Source organism: Centruroides vittatus, unplaced genomic scaffold, assembly GCF_030686945.1.
Source record: "Centruroides vittatus isolate TY-2023 unplaced genomic scaffold, ASM3068694v2 scaffold_464, whole genome shotgun sequence".
Classification (NCBI taxonomy): domain Eukaryota; kingdom Metazoa; phylum Arthropoda; class Arachnida; order Scorpiones; family Buthidae; genus Centruroides; species Centruroides vittatus.
The window spans coordinates 2,770,640-2,798,168 of record NW_027122710.1 but is presented as its reverse complement, the minus strand read 5'-3'; the positions used below and the strand labels follow the sequence as shown (position 1 = coordinate 2,798,168).

Here is a 27,529-nt window from a genome sequence, read left to right as displayed (position 1 = left end):
CATTAGTAATGTCTACCTCTGGAATTAAAAGAAAAATCGTCCTGAAAAAATAAATATTAATTATATAATTTATAACCAAATAAAATTAAATTTATTTAAAAAATATTCCTTAAATTAAATATATTATTAAAAAAAAATCTCAACTAAAGCTAAATTTTCTCCCATTATAACTTAAACTAACACACGAATACAATTAATTAAATTGTAAATCAATACAGCAGAAACCCGTTCAAAACGGAAACCTGCCAAACCGGTAAAAACGTATTCGGTACAGCGCGAGTCCGGTTTACACAGGTTTTATCGCATTTCATAAACATTTAAACTACTTCCTAATGGCTACACCAGATGGCAGTAAGGGGGTATCCCGCGTGACGTCACAGCCAGCAAGGTTTTGAAATGAAAGCGAATATCGGCGTCTCTCCAGCACTCCTACATTTGGATCTTTCCGTTCATCTTGTAGTGTCTTAAGAACCTTCAACAGACTGATCCCCTTTGGCTTTCATTAGAAAATTTTTTCCACCCTCCAGTTTCATTATTTAATAAACAAGTAAGTCGTACGCCTTTCAAATTTCTCCTATTGTTTTTATATTCTGTTTATGGATAAATGAGACAAAGACTTCGATGAAGAGAAGACTCCATGCATCCTAATCCCAATGGTTTCGTGGTATCACTTAGTTATAAATATAAATATAACGCTTATAAATATTTATCCATATATAAAATTATTATATGATAATTTTCTTATTTGTAAATTTATTTAGAATATTTTAATATAGTGTATATAATATACAAGCTGTAAACTAGATTTATATTATACTTTCTTTATTCATAAAATAATTAAAGGGGTTTTAAATTATAATTATTTAGACTTGTTTGTATATTGTTTTTCCTATAATTGTTCTCTTAAGGATTCGAATATTTCTTCGGTTATCTTATATTTTATAGATTTTTAATAGATAAATAAATAATAAAAGGGGGGATTTTATGGTTATTTAATTTTAATTTAACTGTGCATTTAATTATAATTATTTAGACTTTTTTTTTTCTAATTATTCTCTTGGAGAATCGAATATTTCTCCGGTAGTTAGTATTATATTTTAATAGATTTTCGACGATTTCGTACTTGAAAAGCGCTAGTGTGCGCTTTTTTTCCGTCATTCAGATATGCGGAGAATGCTTTTTTTCTGTCCCATTTCACTCCCTCTTGCACGGCTTTGTCAATTTTCTTCCCCGGATTACGTATATCCCCGATTCTTCACAAGAAAAAACTGATATTTATAACCATTGGTGATCCTCAGAGCAGAGGAATTTGCATAAATCCCCCAAGAACCATACCGCGCGAATTTCTTGTAAAATTAACTTTAAAAATACGCGAGAATAATTGATAGAAACTAATTTATACCATGGTTAAGGTTTAGAAATATTGGCATTTTTGCTGGGAAATAAAAAAAGCGCGTGTACTTTTCCCTGCGAACAATGGTCTTCTAATACAATATTTTTCCTCGTTATCATTTTGTAGCCCGCTTTCTTCCCCGCTGACAGTTATAATTACGGTATTAGAAGCCATTCACCAGAATTTCTTCAATGCGATTGGTTGTCTCATATTTGGTCCACTTGCCCCGTAGGCATCGATGAGTCACCACTAACGTAGGGGGAACAACACCAGACTGGTTCTGGGGAGAACGTCCGAATGGAAATGGATTTTTTTTTCTTCTTCTTCCCTTTCCCCTCTTTTTAAAATCACTAAAACTGATTTACACCTTTATTATCCCATACTTTCATGGTTTTAGTATCCGCCATTGACTACTAAATGCATAACTTACCTTATGGTTAATTGGCATTAAGCATGAAAGTCATACTTTGTTGATTTTTTTCATGTGGAATAGAGGCGAGTTTTGTTACGAAATTATTGATTTTTACGTTGTTTAATTAAGCGGTTTTGTTATTTTTTAATCAAATGCTTAATTGTAGTTAGAGTTTAAGATTATTACGATATTTTGGGAGTTTTAATGATGTAGAAAAACGATGCCCATTTTCACCAAGCAATAATGCGTTATGTCTCGCGAATTCAATAAAATTTTTCAAAATAAATTTTATATTATAAATAATTATTATATAAATAATGTAAATGATTATTTTGGAATCGATTCTTTCACATTTTAAATTAAATATTTTGTAACTTGTGGCTTGAGAGGGTGAGAATAAAGGAGGATCCATTCACAAATATCGCTCTAGTTCTCGAGAACATTAAAAAATACACACATAAAACCAGAATTTTCATCATTTATCAAAAGAAATAATAATTTATATATTATTTTAGCATTTTTAAAGGTAATTTTAAAGGTCCGTTTTTGTCTGAGGCCCGAATCAAACGGCTCTAAAATCATAAAAATCTCATTTAAAAATCTTTAAAAAATAATAATACAGTAGTAATAAATTCTTTAAAAGAAATGAGGAAGTTATCTACTCTTCGATAAATTTAATATTGAGAATATAAAGGGTGGCCTCAAAAGCAGTAGATCTCTGGAGGGCCTAATGCTTTTGGAGCCCCTCTCGCAGTAGCCAGAAGCCCTCTTACTCTCGTAAAGAAATAAATTAAGAAAAAATAATAATAAGTAGAGTAAAATTTGAATACATACAGTAAAACCTGCTCAAAACGGAAACCTGCCAAACCGGAAAAGACTCGGTACCGCGCGATTCCGGCTTACACAGGTTTTACTTTACAGGTTTTACAGGTTTTACAGGTTTTACACAGTATATACAAAATATATCTAAGAATTCACTTTTTATCCACAGCTCTAGAGGCTCCACAGTTATACAGGGAGTAAAAAAAAAGGTTTGCACGTTCTAATTAGAGCCCCCTAATATCGTTTCTAGTTACGCTACAGCCCAAAACTCACGTAACCATGTTTTTTTTTTTTTTTTTTGCCAACAATTCAGTAATGCGCGAGTGTGCTAAAAGGGGCCCAATTTGTATGTAGAAATCTCATTTTTTTTCATATAAAGTATACAAACGAGGTCAATTTAATGTGTGCAATAATTAACCGACTTTTGGCCTCTGTATATAGGTTGGCCCAAAAGTTAGTTAACTGTTAAATAACGAAATTCTTTTGACATATATAATAATAATAATAATAATAATAATAACAATTAAAATATAAGATAATTATCATTACGAAATAGTAAAATATGATTACTTGTTTAAATTAATCTGCATATTTTTCGGTTAATAAAGTCTACCTTTTCATCTTTTATTCTTTCATAATTTTAATGTTATCTTGCTGAATATTTCTCATAAAATTCGTAAATAATAATAAATTTTTACTGTATTTTTTAATCCTTTCCCTTCTAATCTCTAATTTATAGTATAATATATAATAGTTAATTATAATTAGTATTCCTTATTATGAATTCCATGCGCTGTACACGATACATTATTCATTATTATTCTTAAATATCACCATGATGAACAGCATTTTATTGAATAGACAGCATTATATTACTTAAAATACACCGTAGACTCGATATAACGTGTGTCAATACAATGCAAACTCGTTTTTAAGGCTGGTTCCTACGCTGTATACAGTATGACCTAGTAATTTTTAATGCTTTACGGTAGGTGTCTTTTTGACCACCCCGTGTAGACTCGATATAGCATGAAAAGGAACGAATTTCTGCGGCACTATCGTCCGCGTTATACCAGGGTATATATAGTGTAGCCACGCAGAACGTAGGGATTTGGTAGAGCTTCTGGTAGTGTGGTGTTTTGTAGTGAGCAAGCTCTCAAATTTAATACTTATTTAATCCTTTATCCTTTGATTTAAAGAAAAAGAATCAAAAGAAATTAAGAAAGATCTAAGATTTACTGTAGGAAAATATAATTTCGAAGATATTTTTAAAATAAATATTGAAAGATTTTTCCACTTTTTCAAAATAAGAGAACGTTATACACGGGTCGTGGTCTTTCCAAAAAATTTTAATTTATAAATTCAGAGTTATTAATTTATTCAAGAAGCTATTTTCGACCGTTTTCCTCTTAAAAGATTACGTGTTATTCATTATTTATTTATATAAAAACAGAAAGTTTCGAGACAGTATCGATGAATTCGTTTCTAAAAATAGCATCTATCATTTTTCCATTTTGAGTGTGAGCAGTAGACCGAGTGAAGTGAGATCAAATGGAAAATCAATTGAAAAAAATATATAAAAAATAATTTCATTATTTCTTCATTTTCGAAATTTCAAAGTTTTTCTTAAATGTAATTAACTAATAAAATGCTTAAATATAATCGAAACTTTATAATTATAATCTTTCCTATAAATAATTATAATCCTATAAATTTGATAGAAGTATTTTCTTATTTAAATACAAATACTCCTATCAAATTTACTTAATTATTCGATATTCAACGAATATTTTATGCTAATTAGCTATTAATAACGAGTTTACTTATGCTTAATTAATAGTCTACATTTTCTTAACTTATTTTCATTTATTTCTATAATTAAAATTTAATTTTAATTGTATTCAGGGTGGCCAAAAGCTCAGTTAACCAGTGAAGTGTCGCCTAATTCAAATACAAACATTGCTATAATTGTTTAAAATGAGATCCTTCTTATTCAACATTCGCATTATAAATTAAGTAGGGTCTCCCCTGCTTCGCGTGGGTAAACCAATTAAAATTAACTTCAAAATATTATTATTATTATTATTATTATTATTATTAAACAATTAATAAAAACCTTGTTTATTTACTTCATAAAAACTTCAAATTTATTCACAATGTTCAAATTTTGCTTTACTCCAAAGGAAAAAAACACCCAGAAAATCCAAAAGAATTAAATACTTTTGCTTTATTAATTATTTTTGTACATAATATACTTAAAAATCTCATTTAAAATAATTGCCTTCTGTTGAAATTCGCATTATCTTAATTGCTATTGGATATCATCCTTTGCAATTGCACGAAGTATCAATATAAGACGAATCAGATGTTTTAAGAGTAACGTTATCTGTAAAAGAAATAAACTACAAGTCATTTTACACAATGGATTTTATTCTTCTTGGGAAAAAAAAATATATATATATATCATGCAATAGCAATATCTTGATCTGCATTAGTTACGACGTAACAGGTCACGAAATAGATCAACAATCATGTCAAGAAGGGATGGACTCTCTATTAGGGTGGTACAACGTCATCCCACGCGCCTCCCTCGTCAAAGCTTAACGGATTTTGTTTAGTCTTGAAGATTCTTCGAGTTAAAAACTCCTCTCGTGTCCCCCACAACGTTGATAGAAAAGCCCATTCTGTCCCACCAACTGAGGTCATGTTACACAATCTTAGAAAAGATCCTCGCCGTTTCACAACCGTCTTATCTAATTCCCTAAACATTTTCTAAAATTGTTTAGACGAATTCAAATTTTACAATTTGCTAGACGAATTTCTTCTCTAATTAAAACAGTGTTTACGCGAAATTAATTCCGTTTATCCAGAAGAATAATCTGTAAAGTTTTATGACATTGGCTGCAATTTTTCCGATTTTTTTCCCTCTCTTCTCGTGGTAAAGACGAAAAATTGCTTTAATAAATAAAGAATTAACTTGGGGATTTTTTTTCTTTTCGTTTTTTTTCCCTCTTCAGTTAGACACCAGCGGGGGAATCTTTTTTACTGTCTGCCAAATGCCAAAAAGAATATTCCGACTCTTCTAAAAATAAGTAGGAACGTATCTCGAGAGGGACAAACCCTCTTTCTTCTTCGTTTAGCTTTAACATCCGTTGAAAGAAGACTAATAAGAATTTGAAAATAGAAACTGTTTTATCTGAATTCCTATTTGAAAAGTACGAGTGTGGAATCTATTGTGGAAAAACCCATCAGGATTGTTGGTGAATTCGCTTGTTTCTTTAAACAGAAACAAAATAAACGAACAGTTAAAAATCTGTTTCCATTCTTTATTCTCCAATAAATGAAAATGTAAGTGAAAATTTATTAGGCTGTTTACTTCCAAATTTTTATTTAAAAGATAAATAAAAAGGAGACAGAAATATGCAGCTGAAATACAGAGCTTCGTTTCCGTCCGTGATCATTTCCTGGAACTGATTGGTCACGAGATATGACGTCACTTACAGCTGCCCCAAGTTGTACTGTAACGACTATTGTGATGTAAAATAAAAATACACTACGAAAATTCTACATATATACGCTAATTTCTTATTAAAAGTGTAAGCATTAGCGCAAAATTCAGGGGCATTTTCTCACACTATAACAACAATACACTTAAAAAAAAAATTCGATTGTGTAAAATTTCATTAAATTAACTCAAAAATGATGAATTTAATTCACTTTACAATTAACTTTTATAATATTTTATACGGCAATTTAATTGTGAATTAAAAAAGCAATGGGTTTATATAGATTTATTCCAGGTGGATATTATACTGTTAATGTGTTGCGTCAGTGCTGCGATACATAGTTTATGCAAGAAAGCACCTGATGTCTTCATCAGAAACTCGTAAGAAAAATGATGTTTTGTCCAATAGCCTGGAAGGAACTTAGCAGGTGTTTGAAAATAAGAAAATTATCATTATTTTCCAGAGGTCAAATTGGAATCCCTAATGCAATCAACCTTTGCTGAATGATAAGCGGGAGGCCATTATTTACGAAATAGTTAAACAAACAGTTACACTTAAATCAACATTGTTTTTTTTTAAATATTGTTTAAGACAAATTTTTATGCTGTTTTTTATCTGTTGAAAAGTTTTATAAGCTATTGTTTATCGCACGTAGGATGGGAGTGGAGGCTGAAGATCAAGATGTCTCTTCTCAACCGGAGGAAGAAACTCGAGAAAGTAAAAGTCCAGATAAAGAACAGATACTTAGCGAAGAATTGGAGAAACAAGAATCGACGAAGGACGAAGTGGACGGTGAGAAATTTCAAGATTCAGTCACAGAAGACAAGGAGGAGGAACCAGAAGAAGAAGAGACTGAAAACTGCACTCAAAAAAGTCCTAAATTAAAATTATGGAATAGGTAAGATTTAACGTGCATAAAAATCATAATTTAACGTATTTTCCACCCCCGTTTTACGCGCTAAGTTTGATTTTTAAGTGTCGAAAATTGTTTCCGATTACGCTCGACAGATGGCGCGATATTGATGTTTTAAAATTCATATATTCGCCATTATTTAGCAGACACGTTATTTTTTGAAAGTAATAGCAATTTAATTTGCATGTCATGCAAGTACTTGTAAAAATGTTTTATTGTCGAAATAATAATTTATGAATATGTAGAATATATAAATAGCTAAATGATTAATGAAGCATATATTATAGAAAAACAATTCTCCATCCCGCATCCGACCTTACTACCTTTTAAGTAGGATGCCGGAGCATCGAAATAAGTCAATTAAACTGCGATCAATTTGTTGAGAAATTAATTCTAATAAAGCTAATTTTAATTATTTTCTCTTTTAAATTTATAAACTTCATAAATTGTGATAAATTTATTGAAAATCTAATTCTAATTAAGCTAATTACAATTATTTCATTTTTTAATTTCAATTAAAAATTAAGTTTAGGAGTAATTTAGTTCTATAAGTTTGTAAATATTTATAATTAAATTCTTAAAATAATTTACTTAAAATTTTCTTTATTAATTAAAATAAACAATATCAATTTAGTATTAAAAGTATTTATTATAAGCTTAATTTTAAGAATCTTATTAAATGATTACAATTTAGTAAATGATGATAAAACCTAAATGTCATTAAAATCACCTTGAAAATAAATGCCTTTAAATTGATCATATTATACAATAAATTCTTATAGAAATATTATATTAAATTATAGAAGAAATTATTAATTGCATTATTAATTATAATAATAAAATTGGTAACATAATATACAGTAAAACCTGTTCAAAACGGAATCCGAATAAGACGGAAACCTTCCAATTTTTTGTATTTAAACCAAACCTGTTCAAAAAGGAAACCTGCTAAAGCGGAAAAAATATTCGGTTTTCAAGTCCGGCTTACACAGGTTTTACTGTATAATATAATATTGAAATTATTAAATTATTTATGAATTATTGTATAAGAAATATTATATTATAAAAGAAATTTTATAGAAGACATTTTATATACAGAAATATTATTATAGAATTTATATTATAATATATATATAGAATTATTATGGAATAAATTTTGACTATTCTCAGAATAAATTTAGAGTTTAGAGTAGAGGGGACAACCTTTTGTTAATGGTAAGGTCCATATTTTATTGAAGAATGATCTCATAAGTGTATACTTTCAATATAAATACAAAACATTGTTACCAAAAATATATACAGTAAACCCTGCTCAAAATGTAAACCTGCCAAACCGGAAAAAATAATCGTTACTGTAAACATACACCGTAGAACCTGTGTAAACCGGAATTTCGGTTTACACAGGTTTTACGGTGTATGTTTATATTTAGATAGGAATTTTTTAAATTGGAAAAAGAGCAGAAAACATATTTTTATAACTCCAAATTTCTAATAGTAAAATTAAACTTGTAACCATTTTATACAGTAAAACCTGTGTAAGCCAGAATCACGAGGTCTCGAGTATCTTTTCCGGTTTAGCAGTTTTCCGTTTTAAACAGGTTTTTTAAACAAAAAATCGCTCTGTCCCGAAGAATTGTTCCGTTTAGGCAGGTTTTCGTTCTATTTAGGTTTCTTTTTAGACAGGTTTTACTATATTATTATAAAACGCACTAGAAGCTATGATATTAGTGAATCGTTATAAAATTAGAAAAATGAAGTAATTTATTATCGATTATTTCCTTATATTTGATTAATTGTAATTATTTATATTGTAACAACGTGATTGTGAATACAGTTCAATTTCATATACAGTTAAACCTCTGAACAACGGTCACTAAAACGGGAACATAAAAATGACCCATATTTGGAGGTTATTTTGGAGGTTTACAGGTGATCGTTATTGAAGGTTCGACTGATATTTTGATAGAATTAAATAAATATTTGTAAACGTTCAAGTTTATGCAATTCTTTAAGAAAACTTGGTAATAAATTTGAATTTATTACAGTATTTACCATCCAATAAATCCTAAATTAAGAGTAATCTCACGATTTTCAGAGGACGTTGAAACGGAGTATAGATCTATCGCGTACACTGAGATAAAAATTTCAAACAATGTCTAGATACACAAGATACAGTAAAACCTGTACAAACCGGAATAGCACGGTACCAAATTTTTTCGGTTTGGCAGGTTTCCAGTTTAAACGGGTTCTTTTTTAACACAGAAAAAGGCTCGGCCGTTTACATAGGTTTTCGTTGTGAACAGGTTTTTATTTTAAACACAGAAAATCACTCAGTTCTAAAGAATTTTTTCCGTTTTAGGCAGGTTTCCTTTTAGTTCGGGTTCTGATTACGGTAAGTTTTACCGTATATATAACCATTTAATTAGTGTTGATTTAAATTGCTATCGGCCTGATTGAATTTTAAATATTTTCTGCAAATTATAATAAGAATGAATGCAATTTAAAATGGAGGATACTTGAAGAATATTTTTACCTTATCAGTGATGATTCTATTGCGTAAACCTCTCCGATTTCACTAGGGAAACATATTTGTGTTTATGAGGATCTCTCACGAAATCAATTGTCGTTGATGTAGTTGATCCCGTGACAATCCTTCATTAATATGGTCATATTCTCCTTGTAGGCCTCTATATATATCGTGTGGTAAATAGATAAATATTATACTGAGCTGTTAATCGTTTCAAAATCAGAATTTCAAAGAAAAAACGCTACTAAATTACTAATCTGTATTTAAATTTAGTGTATTGTTTATTGAAGCATAATGGTATCAAGCTAATTGCCATGGATATTTGCTTCAGTATTAACTACATACAATAAAACCTTCGTAAAGCGGAATCCCACGGTACCGAATATTCTTTCCTGTTTGGCAGGTTTCCGCTTTGAACGGGTATTTTTTTCTTAACATAGAAAATCGCTCCGTTCCGAAGAATTTTTCCCGTTTAGGCAGGTCTCCGTCTTGGACAGGTTTTATTGTAATGCAATTAGGTTGCTAGCAACAATTTAATTCTGTTTTATCATAGGAAATAGTTTAATGTAAAATGTAGCCTGGGCGGATTTGCACACAAGCTAAAAAAGTTGCAGCTTAGGGCCTCACATTTTATATGTATCATTATTTGGTGGAGAAGGGCCTGTTATGTTATAGCTTAGGGCCCAAGTCTAAGTCCAACCCTATATAGCTAGGCCATAGAAAAGGCCCTTCATATAGCTCAATGAGAATTATTTATAATATTTTTCAAAAATAATAATAATTAATTTTAAAAATTTGTTCCATGATTTTTAATGGCTTCCAACTAGTAACTAGACAAGAAAAATGCTAAAGTATTATTATAATTGGCTTATCATCTGTTAATACTATTTTTATAATAATTTTATCCTTTAAAATTTATGGTTTCTATTATAATATAGATCTTTATATAGAGTTAGCTTTACAATTAGATTGATTTTATCCATTCACATCTTATTTTGCCCCAAGCAGTTTTGTCTGATTTCAATGCTTATTATTTGTACAATTTTTTAAAAAAAAATATTTTTATGATAACATTGTATTGTATATAAATTTAAAACAGTTAAAACAATGGATAGATAATATTTAAACAAATAATTTTAATATAAAATAAAGCTTTATGTGAAAACTGTAATTGTTTGACCTGAAGAAAATGATATTATTTATCAAATTCTTCACTTTATTTATGTATAAACTGTATTTTTATAATAAAAATATCAGTGATATTTATTCTGAAACATTATAAAATTTCTGTAAAAACAAACTACAGATCAATAAAATCAGAAAGAGTCACTCTGCACTGAAATCTCTCTGGATGTGGCTAGAACATTTGTTCTCATGTTACTCTATAGTTTCAAGTAACACAATAAAAGTTACCTCACAAATAATTATATATATATATGTTACTTTATTATTAAGAAAACATAGATATATATGTTTTCTTAATAATAAAGTAACATATATATATAATTATTTGTGAGGTAACTTTTATTGTGTTACTTGAAACTATAGAGTAACATAACTGCTCATATTAACTATTAATAAATATTTAATGTGCTAATTCTTAATAGTTTAAAGAAAAATTAATTAATATAGCAAATTTTAAAACATTATAGTGCATACTTTAAATGCTAATTTAAACTATAAAGTTTGTTTAGAATTCGGAAATTGTCTAAAAAATTATAGAATCTGAAATATCTCAGTGAAGTGATAATATTTAATTATTTTAGTATTTGAATTTATATAATGTTTCTGTAAGGACATGTATCAATAAAAATAATCCAAAAAAACTAATAGAATTGACATAATTTTGATAAGTGAGAGACTTACTTTTAAAAAAATTGATAGCAAATACACCATTTAAAAGGCTCAAGAGTTTAATTCATAATAATTATTGCTTGTTAACAGAATTAACATTTGATTAATTAATTCTGTTATTTAAATTTTAATCATATTATTCATTATTATAAACATTTGATGTCTAAAGATTCATTTTGAAAAATAAATAACAGTAATAATAAAAAAAAATTGCAGACAATTCTAAAAAATCAATACAACTTCATTAAAGTATTTACCATTTATGAACAGGTCATGAACAGAAAAAAAGAAAGGTTAATGGCAATTTTACACCCAATTAATTTAAGCAGGATTTAAATAACTCTTGTAATTATTATTGAAGCAATAAAACATATGTTTTTTGCTACTTACAGCAATTATTTGTCATTTTAGTAGTATTATATATATCAAAAATTAATTTTAAATGTTAATTTTTTATAAATGTTATCTAAATAATGTATTTTCTTCCTAAAATTTAATAATGTACTTTGCTATTAATAATCAGAATGTTCACAATCTTGAATTAAAACAGAATTCAAATGAATAATTTTTAAAAATAATTAATTATTGCTTTTAAAAAATTAAAAAATCTAGAAAATTTGATATTTTATCTCCTTCTTCACTCCTTCCTTCTACTTCTTCCATTAATATTTTATTAATTAGAATATTCACTTTAATTTCTATTTTATAATGAAAATCTTCAATTGATAACCAAACTTCATTATATTTTAATCCTTCTACTCCTTTACAGAACATTATCCTGGATAAAATAATCATTTTTTTTTTCCTTCAAAGAACGATTAATATTATAGATCTACATTCATAAAATAATTAAGGAAATTTTTAAGAATTTTTCTAATTTTTACCCTGAAAATTCCTGTATAATTTTTAGTATAGAAATAATTTTTGTTACTATTTTTCTATAGAATTAATTATATAAAAGAGTGGATTTTTCTATAATTGTATAAAATTACAGAAGCATTTTTTATGAATATTTCAGGATATTCGATATACATTTATTAAGATCTATAATATTTAGTCACGCATTTTTAAAAACATTCCTGCATTGTAATGATTTCGTTATATTCTATACAAAATTTTGCAGGTGTTGACTCAAGGTTAACATCCACAATTTTTTTTTTTCTTCTTTAAGCAGTAAATCGATGAGATTTTCGCATCAGACTATGGAAAAGATTGATTTTTTTTCCTTTTCTTTTAAGTTTAATTTTCAAGTTTCTCGTCTCTAAAACTAGAAAATTTCAAAATTAAATTGTTTTTATTATTCAATTTGAAAATTAAACATCGAAAAGTTAAATCGGAAGTATTAAAATATGCGAAAATTGAAGTTGCGACAAGAAAGATCGTACAGGGACAAGAAAGATCGTACATACATTATGACTGTTGGAAGTCTTCACAGGAGTTCATTCCGTTATAATTCTTGTATATTAAGAAAAAATAATTTTTATTTCTTTCTAAATTTTCTTAGTTAAAAAATATACAATGGTTTCAAATGCCTTGTTTTTAATATATTGAAGACCCTCCAGAAGCTGGGTCTTTCTCGACTCTTGAGATGCCCTGGTTTAAACAGAAATATTCAATATATATATATAATAATAAGTGTTAGTTTAATCTCTCTCTATATATATTGTATTTCTCTTTAACCAGAGTCTCTTAGAAGTCGACAAGCTGTTCGGCTTCTTGAGGTTCTTCAATGTATTGAAAACAATAAACTGGCATTCAATAGCGAATTCTCATCTTTAAAAATGCCAATTTAAGCTAAACAAGATCTTATAGAAGAAGTTTTGTACATTTAAACACGAGAATTAATTATTGAAGTACCTCTGTAGATAATAGAATTAACTCATATTGAATATTCATGTTTAAACCAAGGACTCTCAAAGGTCGAGAGAGACTTTGGCCACTTATCTGGTCCTCCAGTATATTAAAAGCTACAACGTAGAGTTAAGAAGTTGTATTATACTTTTAAATATTAAAATTTGGCCAAAAAACGCAAGAACTTTTTCTTAATACGCAAGAAATTTATTGGACAACGAATGGTTTTAAGGCACGAGCTAATTTGCTGACCTCCCTGTGATAGGGATTCGATCAAAAATTTCAAAATAATATTTCTTAGCTTAAAAATGATTATAAATTGTTATTTTTTAATAAAAAATATATTAAATTTCAATCATTTGAATTAAAAAATGTTGTATTAATGCTACATACAAAGATTAGACCATGAAGCATTTCAACATCAACTAGATTTAAAACAAATATTTAAGTTTTACCTCAAAATAATTATAATTTTACTCGAAAATCAGTTCTTTTCATGCTATTTTTTTCTTAGATATTTTGATAAGAGAATCGAGAATGTATTGTTTGTAAATTTGTTCCAAATAAAGAGAGGTTTTGACATACTTTAAGAGTAGGTTGACACGTATGAATTAGTAATGGCATTTGATATGGTAATTAATTATTTTAATGATCTATTAACGAGAATTCTATTTAATTTTCGTAAAAAGTACTTTAATAAAGCTTAATTAATTATTTTAAATTAAAATAATTATCGTTGTAATTCGTTCATCGAGGTCTTTCAAGGAACTTTATCGGGACAAAGAATGGATTTTTCTTTAAAGTAACGTCTTCAAGTTCTTGTAAGGAATATTATTAAGATTAAACTTAAAAATTATATTTAGTTATATAAAAATAAAATTGCAATGATTTAACTTTGAAATTTTCATTAAATTCAGGCTAATTGGATTGCAATTTTTAAATTGCAGACCGCCTGTCTGTCTGTCTTTCCTTAATCTCGTGAATGGAGTTAGATAAATGAAAGTCGAAACCAGATTTAGAAAGACTGAGGGCAGGAGGTACCAATTATTTGTTTGAACTTTTCTTTATTATAATACAGTTTTTTTTCTGTATGAATCATTGTTTCGATTTCTACGAATTGTTTCATCACGATCAATTATTTCCACCTCGTTATACTATTTGATTTTAAGAGAAAACGGCCAGACAAACAGCCGGAAAATAGAGGATAAGTAGGGATATTGAACTACTGTATATATATATATATATATCGTTCTACACTTAGATCAATACATATCGATACAAATCGATCGTGATCCAAGAGCGATTTAGAAAAATTTTCAAGAAGATCGTTATAAAAGCTGAAGATTACTTTCACATATTTATAATTTTAGTGAAATAACAGGCGGAATAATATTTTAAATTATAATTTTATATGAAAATATATGATTTTTCATATTAATTTTTTACGTAACGCCATGATTAAAATTCAAATTTTTATGTACTTGTAATGATTTTTAAATGTTTAATGCCGTTCATACGTAGATAAAGTAATTTTCTATAAATAAATACCTTGAATATTCTAAAATATTTTTGTAAAAACGAATATATTTTTTGTCGTAATAATTATAAGCACGTTGCAATATATATTTATCTGGAAAATCTTTTGAAAAGATTAAGAAATTAATTCACTTTATACAGTGTTAATTTAAATTTTAAATTGGATTTTCAGCGAAAAAAAGTTATTCTAAACTAAATTATTATTGTATTATCTCTATTAAATTCCTAATTATTTATAAATTAATTTAACATAAATTAATTTTATTGAGTTATTTATCGAAATTTTCCCTTTTCAAAGTCAGAAAAGATGAAGGAATTTTGAAAAATTTCGTGCAGTTAAAGTGAAATTCCTACCCTTTTTCTTTTTATCTGCCTTATTTAAATCAACTGTGACGTATACTAAAGCAAAATGTTGGAATTTATATTACTGCTGAACTAACAAACGGTAACACAGGAATTCAATGTGTCGATTTTGTTCTACTGTTGATGCCTATTGTTAAGTGATGCCCAGAAAAACAATAAGGATTCAACAAATTAGACTTAACTGACAATATAATCAAAATCTGAAATTTTTAATTCATAAATCTAAAATTTTATCTTCTACTTTATATATTTGATTCTTAATAACCAATAAAGTGTGTGTATCTGAAGCTGCTGATAATATGAGGCACTAAATTGCCTATGGCCATACCTATAACAATTTTTTAAAAAGTTAGTTTATTAAATTATTTTCTAAAAATATATTATAGTGAATATTCGATAAGGAATTTATATTACTGCTGAACTAACAAACGGTAACACAGGAATTCAATGTGTCGATTTTGTTCTACTGTTGATGCCTATTGTTAAGTGATGCCCAGAAAAACAATAAGGATTCAACAAATTAGACTTAACTGACAATATTATATCTAGAAATCTTAATATATCCTATATATTCGAATGGGTATACCGAAATAACCGAATAATTACGCTTACAGAAATCATGAATCTATAAGATAAGAGCCATTTAAATAATTTATCCAATATAATTCATAGAATGGAGATTGTTGATAAGATAAATTGATAAATAGGCACTTCTTAAGCAATAAAATAGGTTATCATATTAAGAGAATAAATGAATCTTTAATTATTCTTCCATTATTTGAATCAGCTTTTAAAAGATATCATCAAAGATGCTAAGTATCATGAAAGATTAATTAAGTATTTTTTTTATTTCCTTATAAATAATTATTATGTACAGCATTAATTCAATCATTTTATGATAAACATCTCATTAAAACTAAATTATTATGGATAAAGATCGTAAGTTAATTTAAATTGCAAAAATATAAAAGAAAAAAAATTCAGTTAAATAATATGAAGTTTGTAAATTTTTCCTGTATTTTATTATATATATATATGTCTGCTATATGTCTGTTTTCTGTAAGCTTCTAAACCCTTTTGCCTATCTGGACCGAGTTATTCTCCAGGACTCTGCGGAAAATATAGACTACCACGACACCTGGACAGCCCACTCCTCCCCTGATTTCACCCCCTATCAACTCCTAAATTCTTTGACCAATCTGCACTAAATTTTTCACAGTTACTCTCTTGGACCCTGCGGGAAATGTAGGCTACCATGAACCTGTTTACCTCACTCCTCCTCTTGACACTTCGTGATAAACGTAACAATGGTAGGCTAAAATAACCAAACTTTTAATGTAGTTTTCATTTTAATGCCTGTCCTTATTACTTTTCGCCCCGGAATATCTGCTAGTAAAAAATATATTATTAGAATTTATAACATTGTTATATTTTGTATGAAATAGCACAGAAATATATAAAAAAATAAAAATTATAATTTGGTCAAGGAAACCGCTGAAGAAGTGAGGTAAACTATGGTCCAGGAAGAAATCCTTATTAGAACTTTTGAAATACGTTTTTAGAGAAATAATTAAAATGTAAAACTACAGTCGAACCTCTGAAAAACGGACCCTGACGGGAGCATTAAAAAAGGCCGTTGTATGGAGATTATTCTATTTGCGTTTTTGTTCAAAAACAAAATTTCCTAAAAAGATGGCCGCTGTTTAGAGGTGTTCACTATTGTTTAAAGTTTTTTTTAGTGAAAGAAATCTATGGAATACTTATAAATTAAGTAGTTAAGATAATAAATATTTCCATAGATATTTTAAAATTAAGATCAAAATAAGGTAGTAATTATACACCTTTCTTTTTATTAGAATGATGTATACTTACTACCTTACTTTGACGCCATTTTAAATCATCCCATAGGAATGACGTAAAACTTACGTTAACTGTACACAATTCTGACGAAATAATTGCATCTTTATCGACAATACAACTGGAAATGAACTTAAAATGCGTTATTAAGTAGCATATAACTTATATTAATTATGGTAGGGTCTAACAAGAGTTTAGAATGATTACCTTGAACCCAACAAACTCTGACCACGCCATAATTTGCATTTAGTTTCACCGTTTTTATTTAATTTTTATTCAAATTATTAAGGTTAACAGGAAATGACATTTTTATTCAAATTGCTGAAGTAAACAGGAAATAACACCTTTGGATAAGTGATAATCACGTGAGAAACTAAGAAATTGTACCATTCCCTTCAAAATTATTTCATTTTTCGTAATCATTTTTCATTATTTGTATAAATAAGAGGTCTTAGAATTATATTTTTGACATAAAAAACTAAATTTTGATGGCCCAGCAGGGTCATTTGAGCTTGCTGGTCCACCTGAGTGTATCATTATATACAAAATCAGATAGAACCAGTATGGCCATTTGGTCTTTCTGGCTCTATCTGAATCTGCACGTAATGACGCTAAATAACATCTTCGGGTGGATAAAATTTGCATAAAGATCGAGAAAACTGCTCTGGGGAACCGGAATCAAACCCGAGAGTCGAATAACCCTAAAAATTCTTCGGGGGGTTGTCAATGAAATGTCGGGCCATGTCCCTCACCATCCGGCCACCCATACTGTAGGTCTGATGAGTATGTTTAAAAGGCCTTCTTAGTGCCCACAAGACGGGAAAGCAAACACCCATAGGTCCACAGGCCAATGTTAAAGAAAATTAGAATCTTAAATACTAAATTTTAGTTAAGGTTTCTTAATTGTATATTATATTTTCAATGAGATAATAAATAAAACCAGATTACAATTAAAAATTTGAGTTGTAAACTTGAAATTCTTTCATTCCAAGAAGAGTGACCACTTATGGCCGAGTGGATAAAACCAATGAGCACTGGTAATTGGTCATGGGTTCGCGCCTGGCCAACCTGCTGGCCATGTGGAGTTTTCCGGGTTTTCCTCACTGTAGAAAGTCCTCCCGGGAGGCATCTCCCGTCGGCAGATGGCCTACGTGCCAAATCTAAGAAATAAAGAAAATACAAAACTCTAGAATTTTATTTATTATATAATTATGTTCTGCATAAGAAATTAATTCTACATTCTTTATTCTTCCTATTATATTTAATGCTATGACACGTTATCCTCCCCAACACTGAAAAAGGTTTAATTTAAAAAACTGTTCTTAGTAATCAATAAAAGAGAAATTAGCAATTTATAAAGATAAATATGACAAAATATTCTTTTTAAAAAATCCCATTTTTTAAACCTTAATAATAGTACAAAATGCAGAAATCAATTCGAAAAATGCTTCAAATATCCATAATGAAGCATAGAAATTATTTTATAAAATCAAATTTAGAGGATTGATTAGTGTTTTTCCACACAATTTTTCGAAAATTTTACAGTTAGAAAAATGCGAAATCCAAAACTAATTTATTATTATTAACTGTCTCCCTCACAGTTCTATTTTAGTCTACTTGCCTTGTCAGAAATACCATCATCAAACTTCACCATCTAACATCTAACAGATTTCTTTTCCTAAATTAGAAAGACATTCAAAATATATGTTATTTAGAATATAATTACTATTATATTATAATCCGTAATGTATTACATCAGTATATTATACTATAAGCCATACGGCAGGGCACATTGCATCCATTATCGTGAACTTATCCGCTACCAGATCTATTAAAATGATTGAAGGATGGGAGACGATACTCTGGTTCTTATTGCCCATAATAGAATATGCTGTTTGAACTGGGTTCGAACCCAGAGGCATGATCGCATCTTACCGTGCGCCGGTCACGCATTCTTTTATAAACACAATATTCAATGTTAATATTATGCATACTGTACTGTATAATGAGCATAGTTTAAGAAAATGTAATGTTATCAGCATAACTTATAGTGATTACGAGCATTAGTTGGGTGTTCGATCGAATCAAACATCGCGAGAGCGATCTGCAACACAAGGGCGATCTGCCAAGGGTTGTGCCTCCCGGATGGATTTTTTATGGAAAACTGACCCTTATTTAGGTGTTAGTCACGTAAAGAAAATCCGGGAAACTCCAGGTGGCCAGCTCACTGGTGAGGCGCGAACCCGTGACCAAATTGGAATGGATCGTTTTTAGTTTGGCGTGGTTTTCAGTATGGGTTACATCTCCCCTTTTCAATTTGATATTATGGACGCGTGACTTGGGGTAACTTAGTTTGATTGGAGGATGGTTAAGGGAAAACGGAGTTTCCGTCTGTATTCAAGTAAACATTATAAAAATCCAGATCGATTCACAGTAGCAGAGAATTTCTAATAGAGGTAGAATTTAAACGATTTAATCCAGTTTGAACGAACGCATGTGACATTTATATCATTAATTTTTAATTAACTTATATCATTAGAAGAATTCTGATGTTTAAATGAAGACAAATGCTCTCAGATAAACATCTCTGAAAGAGAGATTAATGGTTAAAATTTCTTCTCCAGCATTCTATTCTCCATTATTATAATTTTCTTTTACTTAACATTATAATTAAATACAGTATAACCACATTAATCTTTGAGCATTGGCATTCACAATTTACCCATAAGTTTTATAATAAATGCGATTTTTTTATTTTTTATTTTTTTGTAAACTTAGCGTAAAATTTTCTAAAATAATTAAATTTTTACTTTTGCAGATTATTTAAACGCGGAAAAAAGTTGAAAATTCAAGAAGCCGATCTCCAAGATACGGAAGCCGGTACCGAGCTTCTGGTACACACCAAAGAAAATGAAATACAGAATTCATCAAATAACAAAGACGAAGATGAAATGAAGAAGAACAGAAGTGGAACTGACGTCACACTTACTGTTACGGATGATCAAGAGGGAGCACCAGAAGACGATAACAAAGACAAAAAAACAACTGATCAATCACGAGCAGTACGAAGACAGGTTATTTTCGGGAGTATTTTCGTGTTATTTGTAATAGTGGCCATAACCCTGGCTAGCATTTTAGGAAATAAATCCAGTTCCGAACCGGAAGTCAGGCTAGCACCCGTCACCCACGTGGACTGTGGAGCTGTACAGGGAGTCATTGAACACGGTGTTTATGTTTTCAGAGGTATACCCTACGCTTTACCACCAGTTGGAGATTTACGTTGGAAGCCATCAGAAATGGTATCAGATATAAGAGATTGTTGGTCCGATACTTACAACGCCATGTATCCAGAAAACTTATGTTATCAAGCCCCAATTAAGGGCCGTGAACTTAATTTTAGCGAAGATTGCCTTTATTTAGATGTAATTACACCGGAACCATCGAGAGCCAAACAGAAACCCGTTGTTGTATATATTCCTGGGAGTTCATTGCTAGGTTACACAGAAGAGGATATAGATTGGAGGCCACACCCGAGACTGGCAAAGGAAAAGGATGTTGTTTTTGTAATTTTAAATTATAGAACCAATATATTCGGTTTCTTAACACTCGATTTGCTGTCTGCACAAGAAAGATCGCCCATATCCGGTAATTACGGTTTGCACGATCAATTAGCTGCTCTTAAATGGGTACAAAGAAATATCGATGCGTTTGGTGGAAATCCTGAAAAGGTAAATAGGAAATCCTGTGAAATATTCAATGTAACTTGTTAAAAGTGAAATTTATTATTTGTTTTTGTGTATTTTAGGTGACAATTTTTGCTCATAATTCAGCTGCAATAGCACTTTTGTCATCGAGAAAGAGTCACGGTCTGTTTCATCGTGTGTGGTTAACTGGCTTCCCTGCCAAATTCACAAACAAGACGTTAAATCAAACAAATGAAGAAAATTCTGTATTCTTAAAGTAAGGTTTCCTTTTTTATACAAATCTTCACAATTCACAAATATAATATTATGACTTTATTAATTTTCCTTTTACAAACTCTTCTCTGTTCTTACATAAATATCGATTAAATAATTAATATTTTTGAAAATAATTTTTAGCTTTGAATCCGTGTTAATTTATTGTTCAGTATTTAAAATATAAAGTGACGTTTCCTCCTGCTAATGCCTTAGAAGGCCTAAAGGAAAGAAGCGTTGTAGAGTGGGAGAGAATGTGTTTATTGCAAGAAATTAAAGGAAAAGAGAACATAGATGATGCAGAGAAGGTTTGGATTTTTAAAGGCCTAGTTAAAGACAAGGATACTTTCCTAATACATAGAAATGGTATCTAAGACATAAAATTATAGCACATAATGACTACAAAGTAAACAGAGGAACGTATTGCTGAAGTTATAACGAGACTTCTTTTGTTTGCTTGTTGTGTTTTAATATGTTTTAGTCTTTTGCTTATTTATTGGTGAGTTTCATCATAGAACCCTATAAGGCCAGCTATGATTATATCCTTAATGGTTTAAGGGGCTATCCATAAATTACGTCTGCATTTTTCTTGACATTTTTACTCCCCCTCCCACCAGTTTGACCAAGTTTTCATAATTCCTTCCCCTCTTTGGACATCCAACAAAACTTAATCCCTCTCGTAACCTTTATCATTTTTTAAAATAATAAAATGCATAAACTGTATAAAATTTAACTCTCTCCCTCTCTTCCAGTGTGGACGACTCCTAATTTGTTGGCGTTTTACTTTAACCAATAAATGTATGCAGAATAAGTAATAAAGCAGTTAGACGTTTAATATAACGATTTTATTAACAGCATATAATATATGTGCCAATGTACAGTACGTTCAAAATATAATATTTAAAAGCAAGAAACAAAAATTAGGACAATTTTTCAAAGTGCTGTTCATTCACATTAAAGCATTTATCGATTCTTGTCATAATAAGGGGACTTAAGTATGAAGAAAAGCAATTATCAACGTTATACAGCCGAAACAATATCGATAATTATGATTCTCCATACTTTTAACCGTTCAAAACAAAATAATTCCCGTATATGCTGACGTATAAGAAGAACCATCGGCATATTACACGCACCCTATTTTCAGACATCCGACAAATACAGTACCGGTAATTACATTTAAAAAAATCCAATTTAATAATATACTGTGTGGCTCGCTTATTAGTTTATTAGAAGTATTCACTCGTTCTACGTCGTATATTATATCAAAGAAATTTGTATATGTTATAATAATATGTTCTTTATTAATATAAACAATATAATACGTATTTCACATTAATTAAATTTATAAAATAAAGGAAAATAACAAGAATTCTATAGCCAAAATTTTTACATTTTTGGACTCGGGGACCTCGAAACGTCGAGAAATGCAAAAAAGTGGGGGTGGTCTTTTTATGTATGTAAGGATGTTAGTATGTGGGGGGGCATGATTTTGTTCACCCGCTTTAGAGCTTAATAACTCCTGTGTCTTTTGTCGAAAATTTCTGAAATTTTCTAGGGTGGTTTGGGTATAAGGTAGAAATGTTTATAGAAATTTTCAAGAAAATCGGACTTTTAGTTCGGGAAATATGGCCTCCGCCTTCTTAATATCTCCCGAACCAATCTGAAGACTTAATGGTAGCAATTATCAGGGATGAAAACAAATAAAGAATGCTAAGAAAGTCCATCAACAATGTTGCCAGCTTTTTTCTCGACTTCGTTTAAACATTCCGATATTAAAAATAAAGATAACAGCTTAATAAATTATTATTATTATTATTAATTTTTTTTTACTGTCTAGCATTTCACATCTTCATGTAATGATCTTCTATAATTAAATTTAAGAGGAATGCAATAAAACAATCCTTTTAAATAATTTACTTGACAATTAATGCTTTTGTTTATTGTTCGTTCAAACTAATGAAAGTATAACAAAAGAGTAAAAACAATAAAAAATAAAATATAATTAATTTTTTTACTTTTTTCTTTTAACTTTATTTTACTTCAAAAATTCTATAGTTTATTATTATTCTTTTCTCTTTATTTACTTTTTCATTGTATAAATTTAAAAAAATTAATTATTATTTTTTTGAATGACTTGTAGAATTTTATTTTATTATTGTTATTTTCATTTTTAACTCCAGATTAATTTGATAGCCTAAGATAACCTAATTACTATTCTTCTTAGAATCCGTCGAACCTCCGATAACGGCCACCCCCAACAACGGCCAATTTCGAGAACTTTTTTTTTAAATTTTGAACAAAATAACCTCCAAATAAAGGCCACTATTTTACATTCCCGTCGGTGGTCGTTGTTCACAGGTTCGACTGTATTTGCGTTAAAATTAAATAAATCAGGAAGGTGTGATTATAAAGATATGTAAAGTTAAATTTATCAAATATTCAAAATAATTATGAATATTTTTTTTATTCTTTGTATAATTATTCGGGTTTTTCATTGGTAATGAGCAAAAAGACGTGATAAAAATTGTTAAAGAAGCATTAAAAGAGCGATTCGCGTTATTCTTTAAACGGTAAGAAAATAAATTTATATTAAATGGACAAGATGTGTAATAAATAATAGTTACGTAGGAGGCCATTCCATTATATTTATAGTTTATTATAGTTTTCAGGTGAAGTAGGTTGTCCGTTGCAAAAATTTACTCCTACTGATAGTTAGGAGGAGTAAATTTTTTATCACCGTCAACCTACAAGGTATTAACTCATGACTTTATATAGTAACTAGCTGACCCGGCCACACGTTGTTGTGGCTCAAAATGTATCTATTATAAATGTATAACACTTCCCCCGTGAAGGAAATTTTAAAAAAATCCCTTCTTAGTGTACATTCTCTTGACGTACCTATTAAAACGCAATTAAAAACGCAAAAAACCGCATGCAAAATAGTATAAATAGAAGCCGAGTTCTTCACAGTAAGCCTTAATCCTGTCCCTTTCCCCCAGTGGGGGAATTTCGACATGTATATTATATAAAAAACACGTGCGTATTCGAATGCAACGTTGTGTCAAAATTTCAAACGAATCGGTAGGAACAAACGAACGTTATATTTTATTTATATAGATAGATAGAAAATGATCTGGTTTAGTCCGTTCTCACAGAAAAACAATGCCTCACAGAAAAGCAAACTTAGGTCGTCGGAAGTTAGCGCCATCTGTTGGACATAAAAGCCTTAATCCTAGATGTTATCTTTTATGCCAAATATCCCCTTGGGGGTAGAATTGATCAAAATCCTTTCTTAGCGGATGCCTACGTCATAACATCTACTTGCATGCCAAATTTCAGCCCGATCCGTCTAGTGGTTTGGGCTGTGCGTTGATAGATCACTATGTCAGTCAGTCAGTCACCTTTGAGTTATATATATTTAGAAGATTATAAACTTATTATACAAGTAAACAAAAACAACATTGTATAGAGCCGCTAATACCTGGGAACCCTTGGCAGTTTGTTCTTTTTGCCTCCCTTCTGAGAATCCCCGATGCCCATTACGGATTAGATTATGCAATTATTTAGAGAAAACAGAACTGTCTTTCAAAAATACACAATTAAATTCTATAAAAATACTGAAAAATATTGAGGGAATGGGAGAAAAATGACAAGAGTTTGAAGTAAACAAAGTTTGGAATGCAGAAGGGAATGGAGGGTACTGACTCATCTAAACCAACAATATGTTAGAGCAGGAAATAGAAAATGACGCTTATTCTTAAAAATGAAATATTACAGAAATTGAAGTAGTGTTTAATGAATCATTATAAATTCAAATATATCTACAGAATCTAATTTTTGAAGAGTAACTTTCTAGAATTTGATTTCTCAGGAGTAACGTTCCTAGACTGGTTTTTTTTTTTTTCTTTCTACGATCCCTAAATAATTGAGATACTATTGTAGGGTCTAACACCTAAATAAGGGCAAGTTTTTTATAAAAAAGTTTTTCTCCAGGAGACATCCCCTTTGGCAGTTCGTTTACGTGTTGCCTTGCCATATCCCACCAAAGCAATTGTAATCTCAACGATGCTTTGACACCCCTTTCTTAAATCGATTCCATAATTACAGGTTATTAGCTTGTAAAGATTGATATTCTACTTTATAACAGATTACTTTGGTTTCATATTGTGGAAGAACATCAATTTATTAACTTTGCTGTTATAAACAGGTTATTGTACGTTAACCCTGTAAGAATGAAGGTTCTTACACAAGATTTACGAGGTAAACTATATAAAAATAATTATTTTAAGTGGCAAAACTGCCAAAGTTTTCTGTATAAACAGGTGATTTTATAAATGTCAGTTAGATTATTTTATATTTAAACTCTTCTGACCTAAACTATAACTATTTTTGGAAAACATGTTTATCTACTCATCGTTCATTTAGTCACTCCTCGCGATATCTTCAAAAAAATTTGCATAAGGTTAACAAAGACAGGTTCTTTACTTATATTTAGATGCAGTCCTATGCAATTTTGAGTCAATATATTAAATTAAATTGTATAAAATAGGTCAAATTTACGTCTAAGATTAATTATTTTTATTAATTTTCATAGGAATATTAAATGCGAGACTCTCAGTTGTATAATGAACAAGACAGAAGAAGAAGTATTTACAGCAATCCCAAAATTTTGGCTTAAAGAAAGAGTTGCAGATCTTCCTGAAGAAAATGAAGAACCTAATCCAACATTAATAGTTCATGATGGTTAATTATGATAATTTATTTGCATTATTTAAAATATAAAATAATTATTTAAAAATAATAATATAAATGATAATTTTCAGGAATCATTTTGTATGATTCAATATTCAACATGTGGAAAGAAGGAGATCTTAATCAAGTTCCTATAGTCTTAGGTAACTATTTAGCTGATTAAATGAATCAATTTTCATAAAATCTGACTTAACTAACAAATTTCATTCAATTTTTAAGGTTCCACAGCTCAAGAATTAGCTCCAAAAATCGAGATTCCGGATAAAAATACATGGAATTGGACCCAATTTTCTGATTACGTTACTAAACATTTAGATAATTTTGGTACGAATCTGACTGAAACCACATTGAATTTTTATAAGAAAGAAGGTTCAAGTCCTGAAATCGAATTTGCTACAATGGTAAGTAAAGTTTATAACGATCATCTTGATTGGTGCAATGTGCAATGGTAAAGAGCACCAATCACAGTGGCGCGTTATAGCTTCATGGAGCAAATTTAAATTTGAGGGCCCCACGTACAGTATTGACTTCAGACATTTTTTTTCGGGGGAATTTTTCTGGCTCTGGTTTCCTCGACCTCTGAGTTCTGTACTGAGAGCCCAGGCAATTTCCTTTTTTGCCTATAGGATAACGTGCCACTGACAATAAAGCGCCCTTTACCATTGCACCAATCTTACCACACAAATAATTTGTTCTTTTTTTCATTAGGTATCGGATATTAGGATTACTTGCCCCATCCACAGTCTTTCAGAGATGCTTTCAGAATTTAACAACAGCGGCGTATATACTTATGTTGTTGATTATGTACCCAGTGCACCATTAAAGTGGAGCGACGAAGCTGAAGAACTACAAATGGCAATACACGGAATTGACGTCGTCGCCATTTTTGGTTTACTTAGTGACTACATTCAATTAAACGAAAAAGATAAGGCATACCAATCAGTAATTCAAGACATTTTTTATAATTTTGTACGTAATGGCGAACCTTACGCTAATGGTTCCCCATTGAAATCAACAGGTTACGTTAATACAATTAAGCAAAGTATGACAAGTTATCCAGCACCCTATAAGAACTGTTATATTTGGAAGCCTGAAGATTTGGATTATAAATATGGATACGCGAACTAAATTTAATAATTGTTTTAGTTTTTTTTTGGCAGGTGGAAGCACCGAAAATTTGCCTTGGGTGCCATCCTAATTTAGGCTTTGGCGGATGTTACAGCTGCTAGTCAAGTGCGGATGGTCAGTGCTCAATATATTATTAATATTCTCATCAACGCACAAAATATTGGTACTTATCGGAAATTTTTAAGAATTAACCAACAGAAATTTTATAAAATTTGAAGAAATTTTTCAGGATTTTTCAACAGAGAATACCTTAATTGAAACTAATGAAATTTCATCCAACTTGTGCTGCCATCTGCCAAATCTTTTCTAAAACATTAAAATTAAAATAAAATTGAAAAAAAAATTTAAATAAATTAATTAAAATCCTTATAATATTTATAAAAGAAACACATTTTTAAAAGGGTATTTTTAATGAAAATTATTATTTAAGTTCTAGATGAAAATCTGGAAATTTCAGATGAAGAAGGCATCTGAAAAAAAAAACTTTTTTAATAGATTTTTTTTAAATTGAATTTTATTTCAATTTTATATTGAAATAAAATTCAATTTAATTCAATTTTATTTCAATTTTATATTGAAATAAAATGTTTTTTATACTTAAAAAAAGAAACATGAATGTAATTTGTAGGATATGTGCATAAATCTATGTTATTTGA

At 29.4% G+C, this 27,529-nt stretch overlaps 1 protein-coding gene across 1 annotated transcript; it reads left to right on the top strand.

The window, feature by feature from the left end:
* The first annotated feature begins 389 nt into the window (after positions 1–389).
* LOC136989332 (neurotactin-like) lies at positions 390–27,064 on the top strand. The gene is made up of 8 exons (XM_067287461.1): positions 390–547; positions 6,789–7,031; positions 19,853–20,762; positions 20,840–20,994; positions 25,588–25,736; positions 25,817–25,888; positions 25,965–26,146; positions 26,454–27,064. The coding sequence occupies exons 2-8, from the start codon at positions 6,790–6,792 to the stop codon at positions 26,871–26,873; spliced, it is 2,130 nt and encodes a 709-aa protein (XP_067143562.1). The 5' UTR covers positions 390–547; position 6,789; the 3' UTR covers positions 26,874–27,064.
* The last annotated feature ends 465 nt before the right edge of the window (positions 27,065–27,529 follow it).